The sequence below is a fragment of the Muscardinus avellanarius genome, assembly GCF_963383645.1.
Source record: "Muscardinus avellanarius genome assembly, chromosome: 8".
Taxonomy (NCBI): Eukaryota; Metazoa; Chordata; class Mammalia; order Rodentia; family Gliridae; genus Muscardinus; species Muscardinus avellanarius.
The window spans coordinates 96143931-96164970 of NC_137794.1; the positions used below are offsets into that span (position 1 = coordinate 96143931).

General features: G+C 41.8%; 1 protein-coding gene across 3 annotated transcripts in view; it reads left to right on the top strand.

The window, feature by feature from the left end:
- Window positions 1-372: 372 nt before the first annotated feature.
- The window catches only part of PHACTR2 (phosphatase and actin regulator 2), a gene marked incomplete at both ends in the record, with an annotated part of 121718 nt that continues 101050 nt past the window's right edge, over window positions 373-21040 (top strand). For all 3 annotated transcript variants that reach the window (XM_080700255.1, XM_080700256.1, XM_080700257.1), the window contains one exon: window positions 373-418. In XM_080700255.1, coding sequence (XP_080556381.1) covers window positions 373-418 — 46 coding nt within the window. The remainder of the gene's footprint in view (window positions 419-21040) is intronic.

Consider the following 21040-nt stretch of genomic DNA (forward strand, 5'->3'; position numbering starts at 1 on the left):
TAATCCCTCTTCTCCCAGCCCTAAAGGGTACTTTGACATTGAACCTTCTCCACTAAAGGGGAGTGCCCGGAGCACCCAGCACCCTGCAGGGGCGCCGGCCTGCGGGACACCGGACCTGCCGGCCCGCACCCCGCCGCCCCTCCTCCCCGCAGCGCCCTCGGCCCCCTCCGCGCCTGCTCCCCGTGACCCCTGACCCCAGCTAATCTGCATAGAGGAATGACAGGCATCCGCTGGGCTGGCCCGGCGGCCGGCGGGCAGGGACCCGCGCAGGAGGCGGCGCGGGATGCGCGCGGGAAGCTGCCCGGAGCGGACCCATGATCGCAGGACCCGAGGAGCCGCGTGACCGCCGGAGCCGGCCCTGCGACCCTGGCCATGGGCCAGACCTCGGTCTCGGCGCTGTCCCCGCAGCCCGGCAGCGGTGAGTCCCGTCCGGTCCCGCGCAGAAACCCCTGGGGCAGCGCCCGCCCGCCGGACTCCGGGCCGAGAAAAGTGGAAAGTCTTTTGGGATCCGGCCGATTTTACCTTAAAGGCACAGGCCCCGTTTCTTCCCGCCCCCCTCCTGTGTGCATCTGTTACCCGGGCTTTGGTTTTTGTCCAGAGGACTTTGGAGCACGAAACTTAGGAGAAACGCCATTTGCGTAGGAGTGTGTGTTTTTCAAACGCAAAACTTAGCGAGCGAGGAACGTGCCAGCGGGTTTTTCTGTATTTACCCTTGGCTTCCGAACAGACTGGCACTGAATTCTTGCAGGCTTGTCAACTGATTTATGGTTTGTTATTCGGAGAAGTGCTGATGGCCTCCTCTCCTGGCGGGACGCTGCATACTTAATAACTACCCGAAGAAACGCGGGATTGTTTCAGATGATACTTGTTTTGTTTATGTTAGACCCACAAGCTATAAAGTTTAAGGAAACATACCTCAGGGACCTCGTGCTTCAAGGCTGAAGTTTGTTTTATGGGACTGTGTGGAACGTTTCAAAGTTTCAGTGCCCTGTTTTAAAAGTGCCCTGTTTTAAAAGTTTCTTTTTCCCACTTTTTTTTTAAAAAATAAGCAAAGGCAGGAAGGTCCGCCTGGCATTTCCCCAGCAATATAAACAACTGATTAGTGGCGCTCAGTGTGATTGGATAATGAATTAAATGTAAAAGGTATCATTCTGATGGGTTTTTCCTCGCAACAACTCAAAAAACCAACTTCCAAGGGACCATTCATGTTGTTCTTTGAGATCTGGTACACTTTTTAAGTTGGGCAAACATCAACAGGATCTTGCTGAGAGGAAATGACAGAGCAAGGAGGAAGGTTTATAATCTGCTTCAGGATGTCCAGCTAGATAGCATTCTGTCATTCCACCCCGCCCCTCACCCCCAATGGGTTTGTTTATGTTGACTGGCCTCAGCCCTGCAATATCATAAGCTTTGTTGAGGCATAGTGCCCCGCCCTGGAAGAATGACCCCTCTGTGAAGGAGATAAATCAGAACCCAGAAAGGATTCTCCCTTCCCTTGCTAATAAGGGTATGTTACAGTGCCCCCAGCAGCAGAAACGCCTCATGTGGATGGTCTTGGAGGGTGTTTTGGGGGATGCTGATTAGGATCTTAACTCTGGAAGGCTACTTGGTGCAAATAAGGCTTGATTTTCTTTGTTTAATTTTAAAGCTGTGCAATATCTTTTAAGCAAGAGTCAGTCATTTTTTTAAGTTTCCGCACTGGCAAAGACTGAATTAAATCAGTACTCCAACAGGTTTGCAGGAAATAGTGTCCTAAATTTAGTGCTTTGGTCACAAAATGTTATTAAAGTGAATAATAGAAAAGCAGATGGGTCTTTACCAAAATTTAGAAGTATTATTACATAAATAAAGTATAAGAAGCAAGTAGAATCCCAGAATTTAGCCATCCAACCTCTTGTGCAGTACAGGAAAAAAAAAAAAAAAAAAAAAAGAACAGAATGCTAGCATTCCTAATAAAATGACTAATTGTATGGAGAGATTGTGAAACCTATTTAAATAAAAAGTGACTTAAGTGAAAAGTTATGTTTGATCCCAGAAAGATATTTTAGAGGAGCATCTCACAGAATTTCATAATATTTAAGTTGTAGGTCCTTGGTTTTGTGTATTAAAAGTGTGGGTGAGTTGGCCATGGTGGCACACACTTGTAATCCCAGCATTCGGGAGGCCGAGACAAGGAGAATCAGGGTTCAGGGACAGCCTCAGCTACTTAGTGAGGCCTTTTGCAACATAGTGAGACCCTGTTTCAAAATAAAGAATAAAAAAAATAGGGCTGGAGGTATAGCCCGGAGGTCGAATGCCCCTGGGTTCAGTTCCCAGTACCGCAAAAAAATAAAAAGAAAAAAAAGAAGTGTGGGTGATTAGAAAGACCAAGCCACACTAGATACATAGGAATAGAAGGTTTTTGTTTTCTCAGTTAAGGGATGATGGTGGTTATAACTTCAGTTACAGTATTGCAAAAGTGGAACAATTTTCTCACCATACCTACTTAGGATGTCCAAGACCATCTCTATTTAGGATTACTCAGTTTCACAGAAGTTTGATCATCAGATTTTAAACAAAAAGAACAAAACGTAACACTGGGCCGGTTTTATATTGATGTCTGTATTCTCCCAGTCTGAGTGTCCAGCCCTGTGCTCCTCCAGGTATTCTCTTCAGTCCTTGGGAGCTATTTCATTCTAGTTTTACACATGCAGTGAAGCAAGGGCCTTGTTTTGTTCTGTTTCATCGTAGCCCTCTTTAAGTCTGGGGAGACTGCCAGGGATTATGGTGCTGAAGACGCTTCCCATCTTAAATGCCTAGTGGAGGAAAACCTCTGTGAGTCTGAGGAATCAATAACACAGCGTCCACTAGTTCCTACTTACCCCTTGATCTGAGCTGTTGTAAAAACCTTTGTTGTAGGCAAAAGTTAGCTTGCTTCTTTTTCTTTTGACTCGAGGCTCTCAGCCTTTCAGCTTGGGGTTGCCTCTATTTCTCTGGGTCCTAGAATAGTTATTTCTGAAAATAAGTAGTCAGGTCCATATTTGTTCTTTTACAAAATAGCTGTATTGACATACTGTAAAATTTGCCCACTGAAAGTATACAATGAATTTTGGGGGGGCACAACTGGGGGTTGAACTCAAGGCATTCTACCTCTGAGCTATAACCTTAGCCCTATTCTTTATTCTTTATTTTGAAACAGGGTCTCAGTAAGTAGCAGAGGCTGGCCATAAATCTGAGCTCATGTTCAGCCTCCCAAGTACTGGGATTACAAGTGTGCCTGTGCGCCACCATGCCGGGCTACATTTTTTTTTTCTTTTAATGATTCCATTTACATGAAGTTTTTCCAATAAGCAAACCAGTAGAGACAGAAAGCAGATTAGTATTTAGTTCTATTCCAAGTGGCAGCCCCAGCTTTTTAAATTTTTAATCAATGTCTTGTTAGGTTTCTGAGAGTCTCACTAAATTGCCAAGGCTATCCTCAAACCTGAGATCTTCCTGGCTTAACCTCTCAAGTACTGGGATTACAGGCTTGTGCCAGCATACCTGGCACATTGTTGTTGTTGTTGTTGTTGTTGTTTAATTTTTATTATATTTAGTATATTCACCATATTTACTCACCCCCTTCTACTGGAACTAAACACTAATCTGCTTTCTGTCTGTATTGGTTTGCTTATTAGGAACATTTTATGTAAATGGAATCATAATGTGTCATTTTATGACTGGTTTCAAGTTGTCATAATTTTTTCAAGGGTAAGATGTTATAATAGTATCAGTACTTTTCTTTTTGTTGACAAATAATATTCCATTGAATGAGTACACCACATTAATCCATTCATCAGAGTTATTTCTACTTTATTGGCTGCTATAATTGCTTCATGTAGAAATTGTTGGTGAAGATGTTTTTATTTCCTTGGGGTATGTAACTGGGAGTGGAATTGCTGGGTCATATTATAGATAATTCTATGTTTCACCTTTCAGGAACTGCCAGAAAGTATTCCAGAGTGGCTAGTTGCACATTTTACATTTCCTACAACATTGTATAAGGGTTCAGTTTCTTCATATCTTTGTTACTGTCTATTTCTAAGCTATTCTTGTGGATGCCACATTGTATCTCATTGTGGTTTTGATTTGCTTTTTCCTAATTGTTAGTTATATCAAGCATCTTTTTGTGTGCTTATTGGTGATTTTTATATCTTCTTTGGAAAAATGTCTATTCAGAACCTTTCCTTAATTTTGACTGGGCAACTTGACTTACTCTAACTTGAGTTTTAGGAGTCTTTTATGTACTGGATGCAAGTCCCTTATTGGACAAATGATTTGCAAGTATTTTCTTCCATTCTCCAGGTTGTTTTTTAGTTTGATAATATTATTTGTGGCTCAGAATTTTAAAGTTTTGATGGTTTCTTGTTTTTTCATTTATTTATGTCACATTTAAGAAAACATAGTCTGACCAAAGCCGAGAATACTTATGCTGTTTTCTTCGAAGAGTTCTATAATTTTTGCTGTTTAGGTCCGTCATACATTTTGAGTAAGTTTTTTATGTGTGGTATAATGTAGGTTTTCAAGTTCATTCTTTTGCATCTGGGTATCCAGTTGTCCCCGCACAGTTGGTTACAAAGACAACTCTTTCCCCATTGAATGGTCTTGGCACCCTTGTGGAAAATCAATTGACTGTATGTGTAAGAGTTTATTTCTGGACTTTCCTTCTACCTCATTCATCTGTTCTTATGCAAGTGCAACACTGTCCACTGTAGCTTTGTAGTAAGTTTTGAAACTGCAAGTATTTTGTTCTTTCTCAAGATTCTTTTGGCTATCCTGTCCCCCTTGCATTTCCATATGAATTTCATAATCAGCTTCTCAGTTTCTACAAGAAACCAGACTGAGCTTTTTAATTTTTCCCCCCAGCACTGGGAATTGAACCCAGTAGTGTTCTACCACTGAACTCCATCCCTAGTCCCATTTATTTATTTATCTATTTATTGATTTATTTATTTTTGTTGTTGAGACAGGATCTTGCTAAATTATGAGGTTGTCTATGAACTTGAGATCTTCCTGCCTCAGCCTTACGAGTATGAACGAAGATTGTATTGAACTTGTAGTTCACTTTGGATAATGTTGCCATATCAACAATATGAAATCTTCTAATCTGTGGACATAGATACATTTCCACTTATTTGGATATTCTTAAATTTCTTTCTGTACTTTTGCAGTTTTTAGCATATAGATCTCGTCTCCCTTTATTAAAGTTGTCTGTATTTTGTTTCTGATGCTATTAGAGATGAAATTCTATCCCTTTTTAGAAGGTCCACTGCTAGTGTTTATAAGTACAGAATTGATTTTTGTATATTGATCTTGTTCCTTGCAACCTTGCTGAACCCATTTTTTAGTCGTAATAGTTTTTAGTGAATTCCTTACGATTATCTATATACTGGATCATACCATATACAGTCTACATAAAAGTTAGATAAAAAGAGAGAAAATTTTACCTCTTTCTTTCCAGTTTCAATGACTTTTCTTTGGTTCCGTATATAACAGCTCTGTCTAGAACCTCCAGTCCAATGTAAAATAGCAGGAATGAGTGAACATTGTATCTTATTCCTGATCTAAGAAGGAAAACAACCACTCTCTTAACATTAAGTTGATATTAGCTATGGATTTTTTTTTATTTTAATTTTATTTTATTGGTGCACTGTATTCATACATCATAGTGGGATACAAACTTTTGTAGACATACATGCACACATCGCCCAGTCAGCCCCCACCCGATCCCCACCCCATTCTCTCCCCATCCCTCCTTCCCATGCTTGGCTTAGTAGTTGACATCTAGTATTATAGCAATTTATCCAGAATTAAAAATGATAATCTCACATAACAGTTTCATTTGTCTGATACCAAGCGTTTGATGATTTAAAGATAGCATTTCAATATTTCTTTTTGCTTTCTTTCTTACTAGAGCATATTTTTTTCTGTTTTTTTAGGTGAAACTATCATATATTTATATATTTTTCAGAAAAAAATCTATCCTAATATGGAATATGAATTCTAGATACCCAAAACGATCTTGAAAAAGAACAAAGCTAGCAGATATATATTTTCTGATTTCAAACCATATAAAGCTACAATAATTGAAACAGTGTAGTACTGTTCTAAAGGCAGATATATAGACCATTGGAGTTAAATACAAGCCTAGAGCTAAATTCTTCCCTATATTGTCAAGTTATTTTTGACAAGGTTTCCACGAACATTTGGTGGTGGAAATAATAATCTTTTAACTAAATATTGTTGAAAAATAATAATTACATGGAAAAGAATAAAATTGGACCTTTACCTAATCCCATATACAAGTATTAACTCAAAATAGATAAAAGACCTAAATATAAATCTTAAGACTATAAACTTTTAGGAGAAAATCTGGGTCATAAAACCACACAACATTGAAATTGGCAGTGATTTCTTGGATATGATTTCAATGGCACAGGCAACAGAAGAATATACAAACTCCCTAAAAAATAAAAGAAAATATTGTATATCCAAAGACAATGTAAACAGAGTTAAAAGTTACTAATAGAATTGGATAAAATATTTCCAAATGCTATATCTGAAGGTATATTAATATTCCAACTAGAAATCCTAAAAATTAACAACAATAAAGGCAAACAATACAACTTAGAGATAGGTAAAAGACTAACATAAATAATGAATCTCCACAGATAACCAATCTTAGTTGTCTGTTGGATGGAAACTCTTGTTTCTCTGGTTCTGGTGAGTGTTACCTATTTCTTCTTTGTAGTTGATCTCTTTGAGTATTTTCTCTAGCGCTGGTTTTGAAGACATAAATTCCTTCAGTTTCTGTTTGTCATGGAAGCTTCTTATTTCTCCATCTAATTTGATAGAAAGTTTTGCTGGATAGGAAATTTTTGGCTGGAAGTTGTTTTCTTTCAAAATTGGGAATATGTTACTCCAAGCCCTTCTGGCTCTCATGACTTGGTTTGGGAAGTCTGGAGTGATTCTAATTGGTTTGCCTCTGAATGTCAGTTGGCCCTTTGTTTTTGTTGCCTTTAAGATTCTCTGCTTGGCTTCCACATTGATCATTTTGACAATTATATGGCGTGGGGATCCTCTTCTCCAATCCTGTCTAAAGGGAGTTCTATAAGTTTCCTGGATCTGTGTATCAACCTCTTGCTCTATATTTGGAAAATTTTCTGCTATTACTTCCTTGAAGAGATTGTTGATCCCTTTGGTATCACTTTCTTTTCCCTCCTCTATTCCAATTATTCTTAGGTTAGCTCTCTTAAGATGGGCCCATATTTCTTCAATGTCAGATTCCTGCTGTTGGATTTTTTTTCTAGATTAGAAACTATGCATTCATTTTTGGATTGCTCATCTTCTAAGAGCGAGATTCTGTTCTCCATGAGGTCTAATCGGTTGTTTGTGCTTTGAATTGAGGCCTTTACTTCATTAATTGCATCCTTTATCTCTTTTTGGCTCTCTCTGAGTTCTTTTCGAAGCACCTCTATTATTTCTACAGTTATTTTCCTGATTTGATCTTCTAGAAATCTCTGATTTTCTGTTTTATCAGGTTCTGATGTTGTGGGGTTGTGCACATTCATTGCTCCAGTGTTATTCCTCTTTCCCATGATTTCGGAGGTTTGTGCCTTCTCTGGGTTCTTCCCTTGGGTCACTATGGCTTCACTTAAGGTGCTCTGGATCTCGAGTCTGTATTATCTCAGACCCCACTACTCCTTTACTGGGTTGTATCACAGAGTCTCCGACCCAGGGAGTCGATAGAGGCTGCTTTAAACTATGGGGGGTGCCAGGTTGCACGTTCTCCTATGGTGTGATATCTCTGCCACCACCACTCCCTCACTGGGTCAAGTCCCAGGAGGCCCAATACTGCGATTTCTCCTCTGTGGCCCGCAATTTGACTCACTGTTCTTGAGTACGCAGATGTAGCTGTACTGGACTCGGTGAATTCACTGCTGCTGCCGCCGCCGGTGGCAATATGGCGCCTCTGCCACGCCCTCGGCCATGAGGCTGGCGTATTTTTTCTTCTCTGGTTTTGATTTCCACTCTGAATCCCTGCAGCGTGTGCTGAGCTCAGCCACTGGGAGCTTTAAATGCTGTCTGCGCCGAAAGATCCCGCCTGGCTGTTCCGCAGCGGCTCACCTGGCTTGCTGTAGCCGTCCGTTGAGTTCGCAGCTGCCGCTGGCAGTATGGCGCTGCTGCCGCGTCCTCGGGCGCGTGTGTCTCCTCTGTGGCCCTGAGCTCTGTTCTCAGTCCACTTTCTCTCTGGAGCCTGGTGGTTTTTTTTGTTTTTCTGGTGATGGTGTTTTCTGGCTATGAAAGGCGCTCTTTTTGTGGTAATGGAGATTGGTTGTTAGCGGGACTCTTAAGCCCCGCTTTTCTCGGTCGCCATCTTCCCGGAAGTCTCTGGATTTTTTCATAGGTGCTTTTCATCAAAATCTTCTCTGCTGTTCCTAGCTTCTATCTTTATCATGAAAATGATGGATTTTGTTAAAGGCTTTTTCTACCTCTATTAAAATGATCACATGACTTTTGTTTTTTATTCTATAATGTTACATGTGACATTAATTTTATGTTGGGACATTAAACCAGCCTTGCATTCCTGAGATGAGTTTCACTGGGGTATCCTGCATAGTTCTTTTTATATGATGCTGTATTAGGACTTATACTATTTTATTGAGACTTGAATCCATTATTTCTAAGCATGGAGTAAGCAGGTATGCCCCCAAATAGTTCGGTTCCAATAACCCCTGGTTTCATGCCCAAGGAAAGTTGAAACTTCTCTCTCAAGTACAAGGCACATTTGGCTGGATATAGAGTTTATTGGATATATGAATGAATGAACAAGTAACTATCCTCAAGGAATCGTTTCACTCCTTTAAGCCAGTGGCATACAAATGAAAGCTTTTATTTTTTATTTTTTATTTTATTCTTTTGGTAACTTTAAAAATTGTGTAACTCTGGCCCCATTTTCTGAAGAGCAGTATATGAGTCTAGTCATTATTCTCGTCTATTTCAGCCCCACCGTATGGTGCCCCAAACCCCCACTTGGCTAGTTCACCTCAGCCCCACTATCCCCAGTGCTCAGAGATAGCGAACAAAGCGCATGAAGTGTACAGGGTCCGACCAGATTACAACACAAGCTGTATTTATCTGTGTTTTTGAGTTTTCGGGCATTGTTGAGATCACTGTATCTTCAGGAATTGTCGAGATCAATACAGTGATGAAGTTTTGTCTAAAATCTTCATCCATTTCCTTGTCAGCCAGGCAGAGGGAAGAAATCATAAAGGCAAAAAAAAATTGTTTTCTTTACTAAAAACAATATGCTTATGGTTAAAAATCAAACATTATAATATTGCTTGTGATTAAAAAAATGATTTTAGTACAGGTGTGGTGGCAAGGCTGAAGCAGAAGAGTTTGGGACCCCAACTCTAAGAAAATAAAAATGACCTTAATTCCTTGTATACTTCAGTCCCCACCTCCATGGTGCGAAGGTTGAACCTAGGGGCGTTCTACTTCTCAGCTGCACCCTCAGCCCTATTTTATTTTTAATTATGAAACAGGGTTTTGCTAAGTTGCAGAGGGCCTTGCTAAATTGCTGAGGCTGACCTTGAACCTGTGATGCTTCTGTCTCAGGCTCCCAAGTACTAGGTAGGCATGCGTCCCCACACCCAGCTTTCTACTTTATAATTATAGCCCAGAATGAACACAGTTCCACAGTTTTAATTCATATATCGGCCTTTATTAAAAAAGACAATACATATTACAATTTCTATTATATATTTAAAATTTTCATATACTATGACTTGAAAATACTTCCATATTGATCTTTTTAATCCTGTAAGCAATATTTTAATATCTGACAATATCAAAATTGCCTCCAAGAGAAATATGTATTTTTGTATTTTATGCCTGACTTCTTATATTATTTCTGGGTTCTTTTTGCATGTGTGTGCCATTATTTACAATCCTGATACAAATGTTCTTATCTAAACCTCTTGAACTACGTATACCAGTAAAATCCTAGCAGTGGAATTGCTGGGTCAAAAGATCTGTGTGTTTTATTTTGATAGACTTTGTCAAATTACTCCCCAAAAGGCTGTCTTGCTGTAGCTGCTCACTGTAGGAGAATTGATACTTTCTCTTCTCTCTCACAGTTCTTATGTGGGGCTTTGTGAGAAACAGAAGTTACTTCCTCTAAATGAGACAGCTAAAAATTCTGCTCCCAGCACTCCCTTACCTAGGATTCCTTGTGCAGTGAACACTGCACAACTGAACATGACCACAATATGTGCAAAAGTAATTTTTTCACTCTTTGTAAATGGACATGTAAAACTGGCATCGCATGTTGATGATGAGCGAAGTAGGGTACTTAATTTGGTTTTTCCTTCTGAGTTGTCCCTGTGTACTCTTTGGCTATTTTTATGGTTTCTTATAGAGTTGTATCTTGAGGTGATTCACCTTATGCCTGTCATCCTCCTTTGATTTGTTTGCAAATATTTCCTCTACGTAGATCTTGCAATGCAAGTTTGTTCGTAGTGTTTTTTTCATATAAGAACTTTACATTTTTATGGTGTCAGGTTGATTGAGCCTCTTCTTTCTTACAAATTAGGGGGCTGTTAAGAAACATGCTTTCCTCTGCTGATTTTCTCATATTTGAATATTTGCTTTCTCATTTATTCTGGCTTAAGATGAAAAGATTTGATGATATAAAGATTTTAAACATCTACCTACCAAAATAAATAAATACAAAATAAAAATAACCATCATCAACAAAAAATAAGCCCCTTTCTTAGCAAATTGAAAAGAAAAATCATAAAACTTAAAGACATTTGCATTAAATATGAAAATGATGGTTAACATTTGAGTGTAGTAAGACCTTTTAAAAATTAGTAAGAAGCCAGGCGTGGTGGCGCAGGATTGTAATCCCCACGCTTGGGAGGCGGAGACAGGAGGATGGCGCGGGTTCAATTTGCCAGGTATGGTGGTGCATGCATGTAATCCCATTCTTGAGAGGCTGAGACAGGAGGATTGCAGATTCAAAACCAGCTTCAGCAAAAAGACGCTGTTAGAAAATTAAAAAGTAAAATTGGGCTGGGGATATAGCACTGAGGTAGAATGAATGTCCCTGGGTTCAAAACCTGGTATCACCAAGCTGGGCGTGGTGGTGCACGCTTGCAATCCCTGCGCTTGGGAGGCTGAGACAGGAGGATTGCATGGGTTCGAAGCCAGCCTCAGCAACTTAGTGAGACCCTGTTTCCAAATAAAATGTAAAAAAGGTCTTGGAGGATAGCCCAGGGGTAGAAAGCCTCTGGGTTCCACCCCCAGTACCACCCCCCCCAAAAAAAAACCTGGTATCACCAAAAAATAATAAATAAATAAATAAATAAATTTTCCATGTTACTTGATTTAAGAAGAAACATAAGTGACCACATGAAACTTGAAGCATTTTAAGTGAAATAAACAAAAAAAAAAAAGGATGCCACTGATTACTTGTGAATTTAGCAAAGATTAAAGTGAATAATTCCCAGAAAGTGATTATCTTGGGTAACTTAAATTGGTATAAGCTATCAGTAGAGTAGATTGATAATATATATTAAACGGCTTTAAAGTGTGCATACACTTAGACCTAGCAGTATATTTCTAGAAGTGTAGTGGAAGTAAGTAATTCATTGCTTATTGGAACAGTGTTCATCAGAGCCAGAATACAGGTAATGACCTAGCAGTTAAATATCAAGAGGCTTATTAGAATAATTTAGGTAGAGTCAGGCGATAGAACGAGCCATTTGAAAGAGATGTAAAAATTGTTTTACAATGTGACTTTCTTGATAAATAACATCAGTATGTGAAAAAGTAAGTCCCCAAGTAGCACGATTGCCTGTGGAGGTGACGTGACGACGGTCATGGCCTCCTGTGCTTTGGACATGATCAAAGTCAAGCTTCCTGCATCCAGTGTCCATCGAGCCCTCAACTGGAGTGACAGCCACAGGCTGGCCTGCAACAGTGTTAGCTTTTCTCCAGCTGCGTGGACTATGAATGTCAAGTCAGTGGTTACTTTTCAACCCCTTTTGATTCCTTGCAAATTTAGTGATTGAAAACAAAAACACGAGTCCTCATCTAGCGTCTTTCTTGAGGTTCGTTTGTCTGTTTGATAAAAATGAAAATGTCACTCACTTCGTGTGTATGTGTATGGGTGTAGGTGTAGGTGTGTGTGGTACTAAGGATGGAACCCAGGGGTATTCTACCTCTGAGCTACACCCCAAGCTCTTTTAAAACTTTTATTTTATTTTTTTAAAATTTGTATTGATGCATTGTAGTCATACATCTTAATGGGGTACAAAATAGTGGAGGCATACATGCGTACATCACCCAGTTAGCCCTTCCCTAATTCCCGCCCCATTCCCTCCCCCTCCCTCTTTCTCATGTTTGGCTTAGTGATTGATGTTTGTTAATGTACATCATGCATTAGAGAATTTCCCTCTTTCCCCCCTCCCATCCCCTCAGTTAGGTCGCCTTATTTGCTCATCTGTAGTATCCCATTCTTCGTCTATGACCCGTTTTCTCTCTAGCTTCCACATATTAGAGACAGCATCCGATTTCTTATTTTTTCTGACTGACTAATCTCACTGAGCATAATCTTCTTCATTTCCATCCATTTCCTTGTAAATGACATAATTATATTTTTCTTTATGGCCGAGTAAAATTCCATTGTGTACATATCCCTTAGTTTTGTAATCCATTCATCTGTTGATGGACAGCCTGGCTTTTGTTCTGAAACGGGGTCTTGCTAGGTTGCTGAGTTTCACTCCTGTTGAGCTGTCCTCCAGCCTCAGATTCCCCTGTCTCAGCCTCCCAAGTACTGGGATCACGGGTGTGTACTACCACGCGCGGCTTCATCACTCTCTCTCAAAGATAGTAAACGAGCGGACATTTGAACTTCACCCACTTCCTTGTCCAGGGATCATCGGGTTGGTCAATGAATAACATCCCAAATATTTTTTAGCTTCATTTGACCTTCAGGAATGTGAAAACAATAATGGGTGAGCACGCCAGATTCACCTTCTGCCTACTTAATGCAACAAGAAAGGAGATGAGCCCTGGATTGCTGTTCCTCTAATGAAGTCTCTTTAATTCGAACGGGGGGAACATGGCATCTTGCTTTGCTTTCTTGGGGGACTTCAGCAGCCTAACTGTGAGTCTCCGTTTTGGGGAGAAGAGACTGATTTTCAGTGAGGACTGAACTGATGTAAAAGCGATATTGAGGTAAAAATAGACTTAAGAAAATAAGACTTGTTTCCCCTCCCATCCCCCATCTGGAGCAGGGGACAAAAAACAAAGCCACAGTCATCCAGAAGGGAATGGATAAATAACATTTCTTACCAAAAAGTTGTTTGACCATCATCAGTTTTATTTATAAACTGCCTCTCTTCTTGCTTTCATTTCAAGGGGCTCCATATTTTTGTTCCTATAAACCTTCTGGCAGATGTAACACTGTAGCCCTCGGCACTGAGGGAGTTTGGGCTGCCACAGGGAAGACTGAAGTGCTATTTTGCTTCAGAATATCCTGGAAAGCTGCACTGCTATTTGCTTGCTGGGCGTCTTCCTGCAAATCATCTTGCTTTATGAGGGTTTATTAAGAGGGAAAGATGAGTCTCCTTCATCCAAGCAGCAGCTTCCCTTTTTTTTTTTTTTTGGTGGTACTGGGGTTCCTGGAAACCCTTCTACCTCTGGGCTACACTCCCAGACTTATTTTTTTTTAAATATATTTTTATTTGGAAACAGGGTCTCTTAAGTCAGCGCGGCTGGCTTCGAACCTGCGCGATCCTCCTGTCTCCGTCTCCCAAGCGCGGTGTGCGCCACCACACCCGGCTTGCAATCTTCTTATCTCAGCCTCCCAAGTACTGGGATTACAAGCATATGCCCCCATGCCTGGCGAGTTATGATGTTAAGGCTATAGTTAGATGTTATGCTGAGCTGTGGGGAGGGTCCTAAATCGTGTCCTGACCCTGCCCATGAGGTGTGAGACTAGAACCCCCTCCATAGAGATGTGCAGAATTGAGGGTGGCTGGAGAACTGTAGGGGACGGAATCGGCCACCCTCCAGGGGACACAGCTGCCTGCTGCATGTGGTGTAGATTTCGTGGGGAAAGGCAGAGGCAGCAGCCAGAGGCAGGTGGCAGGAATCTGACAAGGTGAAAGATGGCTGGACCTGGGACCAGCTGGAGAAGCGAGAGCAGTGTCTCCCAGATTCACACCTGCTACTCTGACCTCTGAGTTCCGGGTTCATGTGTAGCTGTTGACAGGTTTGCTGGAGTGCATCCTGGGCATCTCGCAGGGGCATGTCTAAACAAAAGGCACGCTATCACAGCCCAAGTGGGCGCTCCCCCCCCGACTTCCTACATCCGCCAAGGGATGCTACCAGCCGATCGCTCCCAGCCAGAAGTCGAGAAGTCAGCCTGTGGTCTTCACTTTCCTCTCCACATCCATCCATCAGTGTGTCCTGCTTATCTGTCTTCCACGATGGATCTCAGGACCACTCCTTCTGTCTGTCTCTACTGCCACGGGCCAAGCCCTGGCTATTCATGACCGGAATGTCTGCAGGAGTTTCCAGCTTGACTCTGCTTCTGATCCTACCTTCTGCACTTCTTTTTCCGCACGACAGCTAGTCATTCTTTAAAACATAAGTCATATTACTCCCTTGCTTAAAATCTTCCTGTCTTTCCAGTGCTCCTGGAATGAAACCCAGATTTCACTGCTCTGAGCTCAGGGCTCCACATGACCCTCCAGGATCCCCGCGTCCCGCTGTGACCTCATTGCTCACCACCCTGCCCCAGGTCTCCAGTCTCACGCTGCAGTCACTGCCACACTGGGTCCTCAGAGCCTGGCTCTCTGCTCTTTCCCTGTTGGCTTTTACAGTTGCAGCGCCTGTTGGACATGCTCTTCACCTGACTTGGAGCTAGAGAGAAGAAAGTAAAAGAAAAGGACGAGAGAGAGAGAGAGAGAGAGAGAGAGAGAGAGAGAGAGAAGGGAAGTAGAGGAAAGGGAGAAAAGGAAAGGTGTGGGGAAGGAAACAAACCCAGTAATGTCTTGTGCATGTATGAAAGTATCACTGTGAGTCTCAGGATTATGAACAATTAAAATGTACCAATTTTTTAAAAAAAGGCTGAGTGTGGTGGTGCACGCTTGTAATCCCAGCATTTGGGAGGCTGAGACAGGAAGATCTTGGTTCGCAGACAGCCTCAGCTACTACTTAGTGAGGCCCTTTGTAACTCAGTGAGACCCTGTTTCAAAATAAAGAATAAAAAATAGGGTTGGGGTATAGCTTGGAGGTTGAATCGCCCTGGGTCCTGCAAAAAAAAAAAAAAAAAAAAAAAAGAAGTGGCTCCTCATTCCAACTCCAGCATCTCCCTGCAAGAGGACTTTGCCTTCCTGCCCCTCTCCAACCCCATCACAACTCTCTGTCCTCTCCTGTCACTTACCAGGAGATGATCCTGTGTTTGTTCATTGTGCTCCTTCACTAGAACTTAAGCCCCACTAGCCAAGGGACACAACCTCCCTGGTTCACCAATGGCTCTACTTACTCTTAGCCATATGCTCAACGTATAAACTTTTTGTCAAATCAGTGAATTGCTCTCTTTGGCCCGGCCATGTATTAGTAGAGCTGTGGGAACTGGGTAGACACTTAAGATGCATCCAAGAAACGCAGATTGGTTAACACTGTTCTTTAGTATTTTACCTGCAGTCTTTTTTTTTTTTTTTTTTTTTTGGTGGTACTGGGGTTCCTGGAAGCCCTTCTACCTCCGGGCTACACTCCCAGACCTATTTTTTTACATTTTCATTTTGGAAACAGGGTCTCCTAAGCCAAAGCCAGCGCGCGTGGCTGGCTTCGAAACTGCAAGATCCTCCTGTCTCCGCCTCCCAAGCACGGGGATTACAAGCGTGCGCCACCACGCCCGGCTTACCTGCAGTCTTTGAATAGCTTGCTGACATGGCCACCTAGCGATTGCTCTGCTGGGCACACCATCTGCGAACCCAAGCTGTGCCTCTCTTGCTCTCCCTCGCCCACCTCTAATTCCGTCTTCCCATCCTCCGGTTTGCTCATCTCCCCAACACGCTTATTCTGTACTCTTGGCCAGCTGAGTGGTCCCAGTGACCACGTAAGTGCTAATGACAGCTAAGCCTGGGGTAGACCTTGGCTGCTTTTGCTTGCCCGGGTAGCTTTGGCTTCCCCGGCTGGCCGTTTGATTTGCCAGGTGTCCTACAGGTTCATCTCCACCCCTTTCTCCTTGTATAGAAATCTCTTCTCAACGTGTTAAACCCTTGGTGCGTTCTTCCCGTGCACCTCAAACTGTTTATCAGTAGTCTTCGCCTTCTTCCCATTAAGACTGGGTGTTCTCTCTGCCTGTGGCCCAGATTTTGCCTCGGGATCTCTGGGCACCACGCCCTGGGATTCCTTTCACTTCCTTCTTGTGTTCAGTCTCCAGATTGCTGGATCCCACGTCGTTTTTTCCTGGATCTCTTCCCTTATTTTGGCAGAGCACACAGGGAGCGTCTTGAGAAAGGCTCACGGGGCCTATATTTTCTTGATTCCTGTATTAGAAAGTGCCTTTCCTCTGGCTCCACGCTTGCTTGCTAGCTTGGCTGGGTCAGAAGGTAGAAAAGCAAACTTGCTGTAATCAGCATAGCCACTGTCCCTGACAATTAATCATGATTACCATTTTCCCCTGATGTGGAAGACTCAATTTTTTTTCCCCCTGTAGCAAATTGCTTTTTAACTCATTTCAAAAGACTTTCTTGGACGATGGTCACATAAGGTTTCAACTTTGACCTGGCTTGTTGCAATGGCCTAGAAAAACATTTTACGAAAGCTTAAAAGTTTTATGGGTAAGTAGACTAATTTGAAAAATATGTTTACTGCAGTACTATTGCGCTGACATTTTAAAAAAGGTTCTCATTTAAGATCTGTTTAGAAAAACTGTAGTTCTTCTATATTTTTGTTGTTCTTTTAGGGCACATTCTCTTTCCAGGATGCAGATCCTGATGTAACTTGGGGGTGTTACAGATTGAAGGGTGACAGTTTCAAATTTACCCAATTGTGACAATCACCTCGTGTGCTTGACAAAAATATTGATTTCCGAGTTTCATATCCTGGATCAACAAAATAGGAATCTTTGGGAGAAGGATCTCAGAATGGATGTTTTCATAATCATTCCAGAAGGTTTTTAAAGTAAGAGACATCCTCTGGAAAAAAAAAAAAAAACAGATTAGTTGTATTTAAAAGGTAGCTTCAGATGAAAATTTCACTTCATTGACAGTACATATCTTTCTTTTAAGATAAAATGTATTAAGTATCCAGATCAGAGGTTGATGTTCTGTACCCAATGCCTTGAACTTGATCATTAATATTTACCGTTCATGAGCAAAGATTCTCCTTCTCAGGTGTAATTTTGAGATTCTGGTATAGTCTCGTCAGAAAACTTTTGACTGTACATGCATTTCGTTAATATTATAAGCAGCAAAATAATTCATTTTCCACAACAAATAGGTTTGAGCTAACCACGTTCCATTTGAAGGTAAAGTATTTATCAGCAGAATGGCAGTTACCATCAAGAGAAAAGGCCATCGGGTCTTCACTTCTTGTCTTTCCAAAAAGACGCCTGTTAGCGAGACTTTGAGCAACCCAGTGAGGCCTTATTTCAAAACAAAATTTTTAAAAAGGGCTGGGGGTGCAGCTCGGAGGTAGAACACCCTGGTAGATCTCCTACTAGTAACACACACACACACACACACACACACACACACACACACACGTGCACGTGCAAAAAAAAAATAGTCTCCTGTGAGCTCCATCGAAGGTGACTAGCTGCTGATTACTTAACGGAGGAACCAAAGTCGAAGAGCAGGGCACCAGATGAAGACAGGTGTTTCATAATAAGTGGGAGGAACCGTGAGAAAGACTTCAGTAAAACACATTTCTAGAGGGGAGGCCGGGCCCCTTTCTTCACTTATAGAAATGTGGGCAGCATTTTCTGAAAACCCCCAAAGGAAGCAATCATTTATTTAAAAATTCTTTTCATATGTTCCTTTTTTGAGCAACGTTTGGCTTTTTATTTTCGCCTCTGTACTTCAAGGGTCTTTCCTTTCAATTTGGTGCCTATTTGCAGTCCAGCGCCTAGTGTGAAGTAAATTCCATTCAGTCTTAATTGGGATCTCTTAAAAGCCTTTTCTAAAGAGTTCTCCAGCCTCCCTGCGGAAGGCCACGCTTTGTTGTCGAAGGTGTTCCGAGGGTGTGCTGAACACTGCCTTGGACCCCCCTTCTGGTGTAAAATGTTTCTGACAACAGCTGGGTGTCCCATCGGGCTGGGGACAGTCTCCGGGTTGATTCAGGCGGGCTATTGCCGATTTCATCTATTCAAGGGATTTTGTGTTTTTCAAAATGGCTTCGTCCTCTGTGAGGTTCACTTGGGCTGACGGGCCGGCCTGTTTATGGAAGAGCTGGGTGAGGATGGAAAGTTGAAGCCAACCAGAGTCGGTGAGCGGAGCCCGGCCGGGTTCCTGTTGGCCCGATGGAGTGCTGCTTTGCTGTTCTGAGACTCTGAGGCGGGATTGTATACATCTGTGCATGGCTATGGCTAGTGTTCTGTCGCTTGGAAAGGACTCGGCTGCCAGGGTTTTTTTTTTTTTTTTTTAAAGCAAACATAAAAAGAATAAAGTCAACATGAGATTGGAGAAAGAATTTAGGACTGTACACTTTTTAAAAACTGAATCCCCTTCAGTCATCCAGCCACGGAAAGTTAGAACACATGTATACCTCATTTTACAAACAAGGATGTTTTAATCCATAAAGCTATTCATTCATTCGTAGCCAAAGGCTTTGAAACATCTTTCTTTCCTCCTCTTTTAAGTGAGCTGAGGTTGAAAACCCTGTGACATTTTCAGTCCTCCTCCAACAGACTAGTAAATAACTTTAACTTTCCAGACAATGGTAAATGTCTAAGTCTGCTAAGGCTATCACGACCAAGTCCCACAACCTGGGTGGCTCAAAAACAGAACTTTATTTTCTCATAGTTCTAAAAGCAAGTTCAAGAGTAAGTAGGATCACTTTCTGCCGAGAGGCCAGCTCATTTGCTGGTAGCTGGTCACCTCCTCTGCCCTCACATGGTCATATTGCTGCACACACATCTGCGTCCAAATCCCCTCTTCTTAGAAGCACACAGTTATCATGGATGACCTCATTTTATCCTAATTCCTTCTTTATTCATTCATTTATTTATTTAGGTAGTGCTGGGCATTGAACCCAGGTGCATTCTACCTATGAGTTATACCCCCAGCCCAGTTTTTTATTCTTTATTTTGAAGCAGGGTCTCACTAAGTTGCAGAGGGCCTCATTAAGTAGCTGAGGCTGGCTTCAAACCTGCAATTCTCCTATCTCAGCCTCCCAAGGACTGGCATTATAAGCATGCACCGCCACACCCAACTCCTAATTGCTTTTTTAAAGGCCCTGTATCCAAACTGGCTCTTCCAGCATACTGGGAGCCCAGACTTCAACCTGTGATTTTGGGAGAAGGCATAGTTCAGCTCAGAGCAGTGTCCTTAAAATCAGTATATGGGTCTGGATATACCAACACATAGGATCCTTCATCTTCTTCTGTCATCTTCAATGTTACTTCTTAGTATATTACAGCCTCTTCCCACTCACTGCCCCAGTGTCCTCCATTCGGTGGGTAGGAGTTGAATAAGATAATGCCCTGGGTGCTTTTCACACTGGAAATTAACTAGCATCCCCAGGTGATGCCTCTGAGGAAGTGAAGTACATGGGGTAAAATTAGAAAGTGGTGTAGGGGACCATCATGTTTGGGCCATCTTGTATAAGAAGTAGTAACCAGCATCTGATGACCAGAGTACCAAATTGATGAATGCTAAGAAGAAAGCCAAAAATATGTAACCAAGATTCCAAACCCCAACTGGGTGCCTGTAATTCTAAACTAGGGAGGCTGAGGCTTGAGGATCACAAGTTCCAGGCTAGCCTGAGCAATTTAGCAAGACCCTGTCTCAAAAAAGGGAGGGGTGAATGTGATGTAGTTTGTGGATTCAATCATCAGTATTGCAAAAAAAAAAAAAAAAAATCCAATGAGTGTGGTCAGTTTCTATATATGTGTCACCTGGTGGTTTTTTATCATCTTTGAGGTCCCTGGATATGGGGCACTTTATTTAAAGAAAGTGTTTCCACATGTCCTTATGTGTACATTGTTCCTTTTCTGTGTTTGGTTTTTCTTACCCTGTATATTTTCATTGTCTTAGGCTTATTTAATATCCAGCAGAGTGACATGTCTCTTCATAAAGAGCTGTTAAAATAATAATAAAAAAAAGAATAGAGATGCTAGAGAAAGAGGTTGTTTAAACACCTGGAAGAGTGAAGCCAGAGCAAGAATGCTCTTGCCAGGAAATGTAGCAGACACGTTGAGATAGGTTGATAGGTCAAAGATGATTCCTGCGTGGCTGACTCCACTTGACTTTCAGTTGTACACGTTGGCAAACACCAACAAGCTTCCCAGGATGACTTCCTATCGCTTGGCAAATTTCATGGAAACTCTTAATTGGGACAGTCAGCACTACTGATGTCACAAGAACCGAAGATAATGCCTCAAAAGTACACTCCCCGCCTTTAGCACCAACCCTTTTTATTTATTGTTACTCTCTTCATCATTGCCACAATTGTTATTATTGTTGTTATTAAGGTGCTGGAGATCGAACCTAGGACCTCCTGCATGCTAGCTCCACAAGTGCTCTGCCACTGAGTTGAATCCCTGGTTCTCAAAATTCCTCATTTAAAATAGAACAATCCCTCCCTCGCTGGGCGTGGTGGTGCACACTTGTAATCCCCGTGCTTGGGAGGCAGAGACAGGAGGATCATGCAGGTTCGAAGAGACCCTGTTTCCAAATAAAAAAGTATAAAAATAGGTCTGGGAGTGTAGCTCAGAAGTAGAAGGTTTTCCAGGAACCCCAGTACCACCAAAAACAAATTAAAAAAAAATACA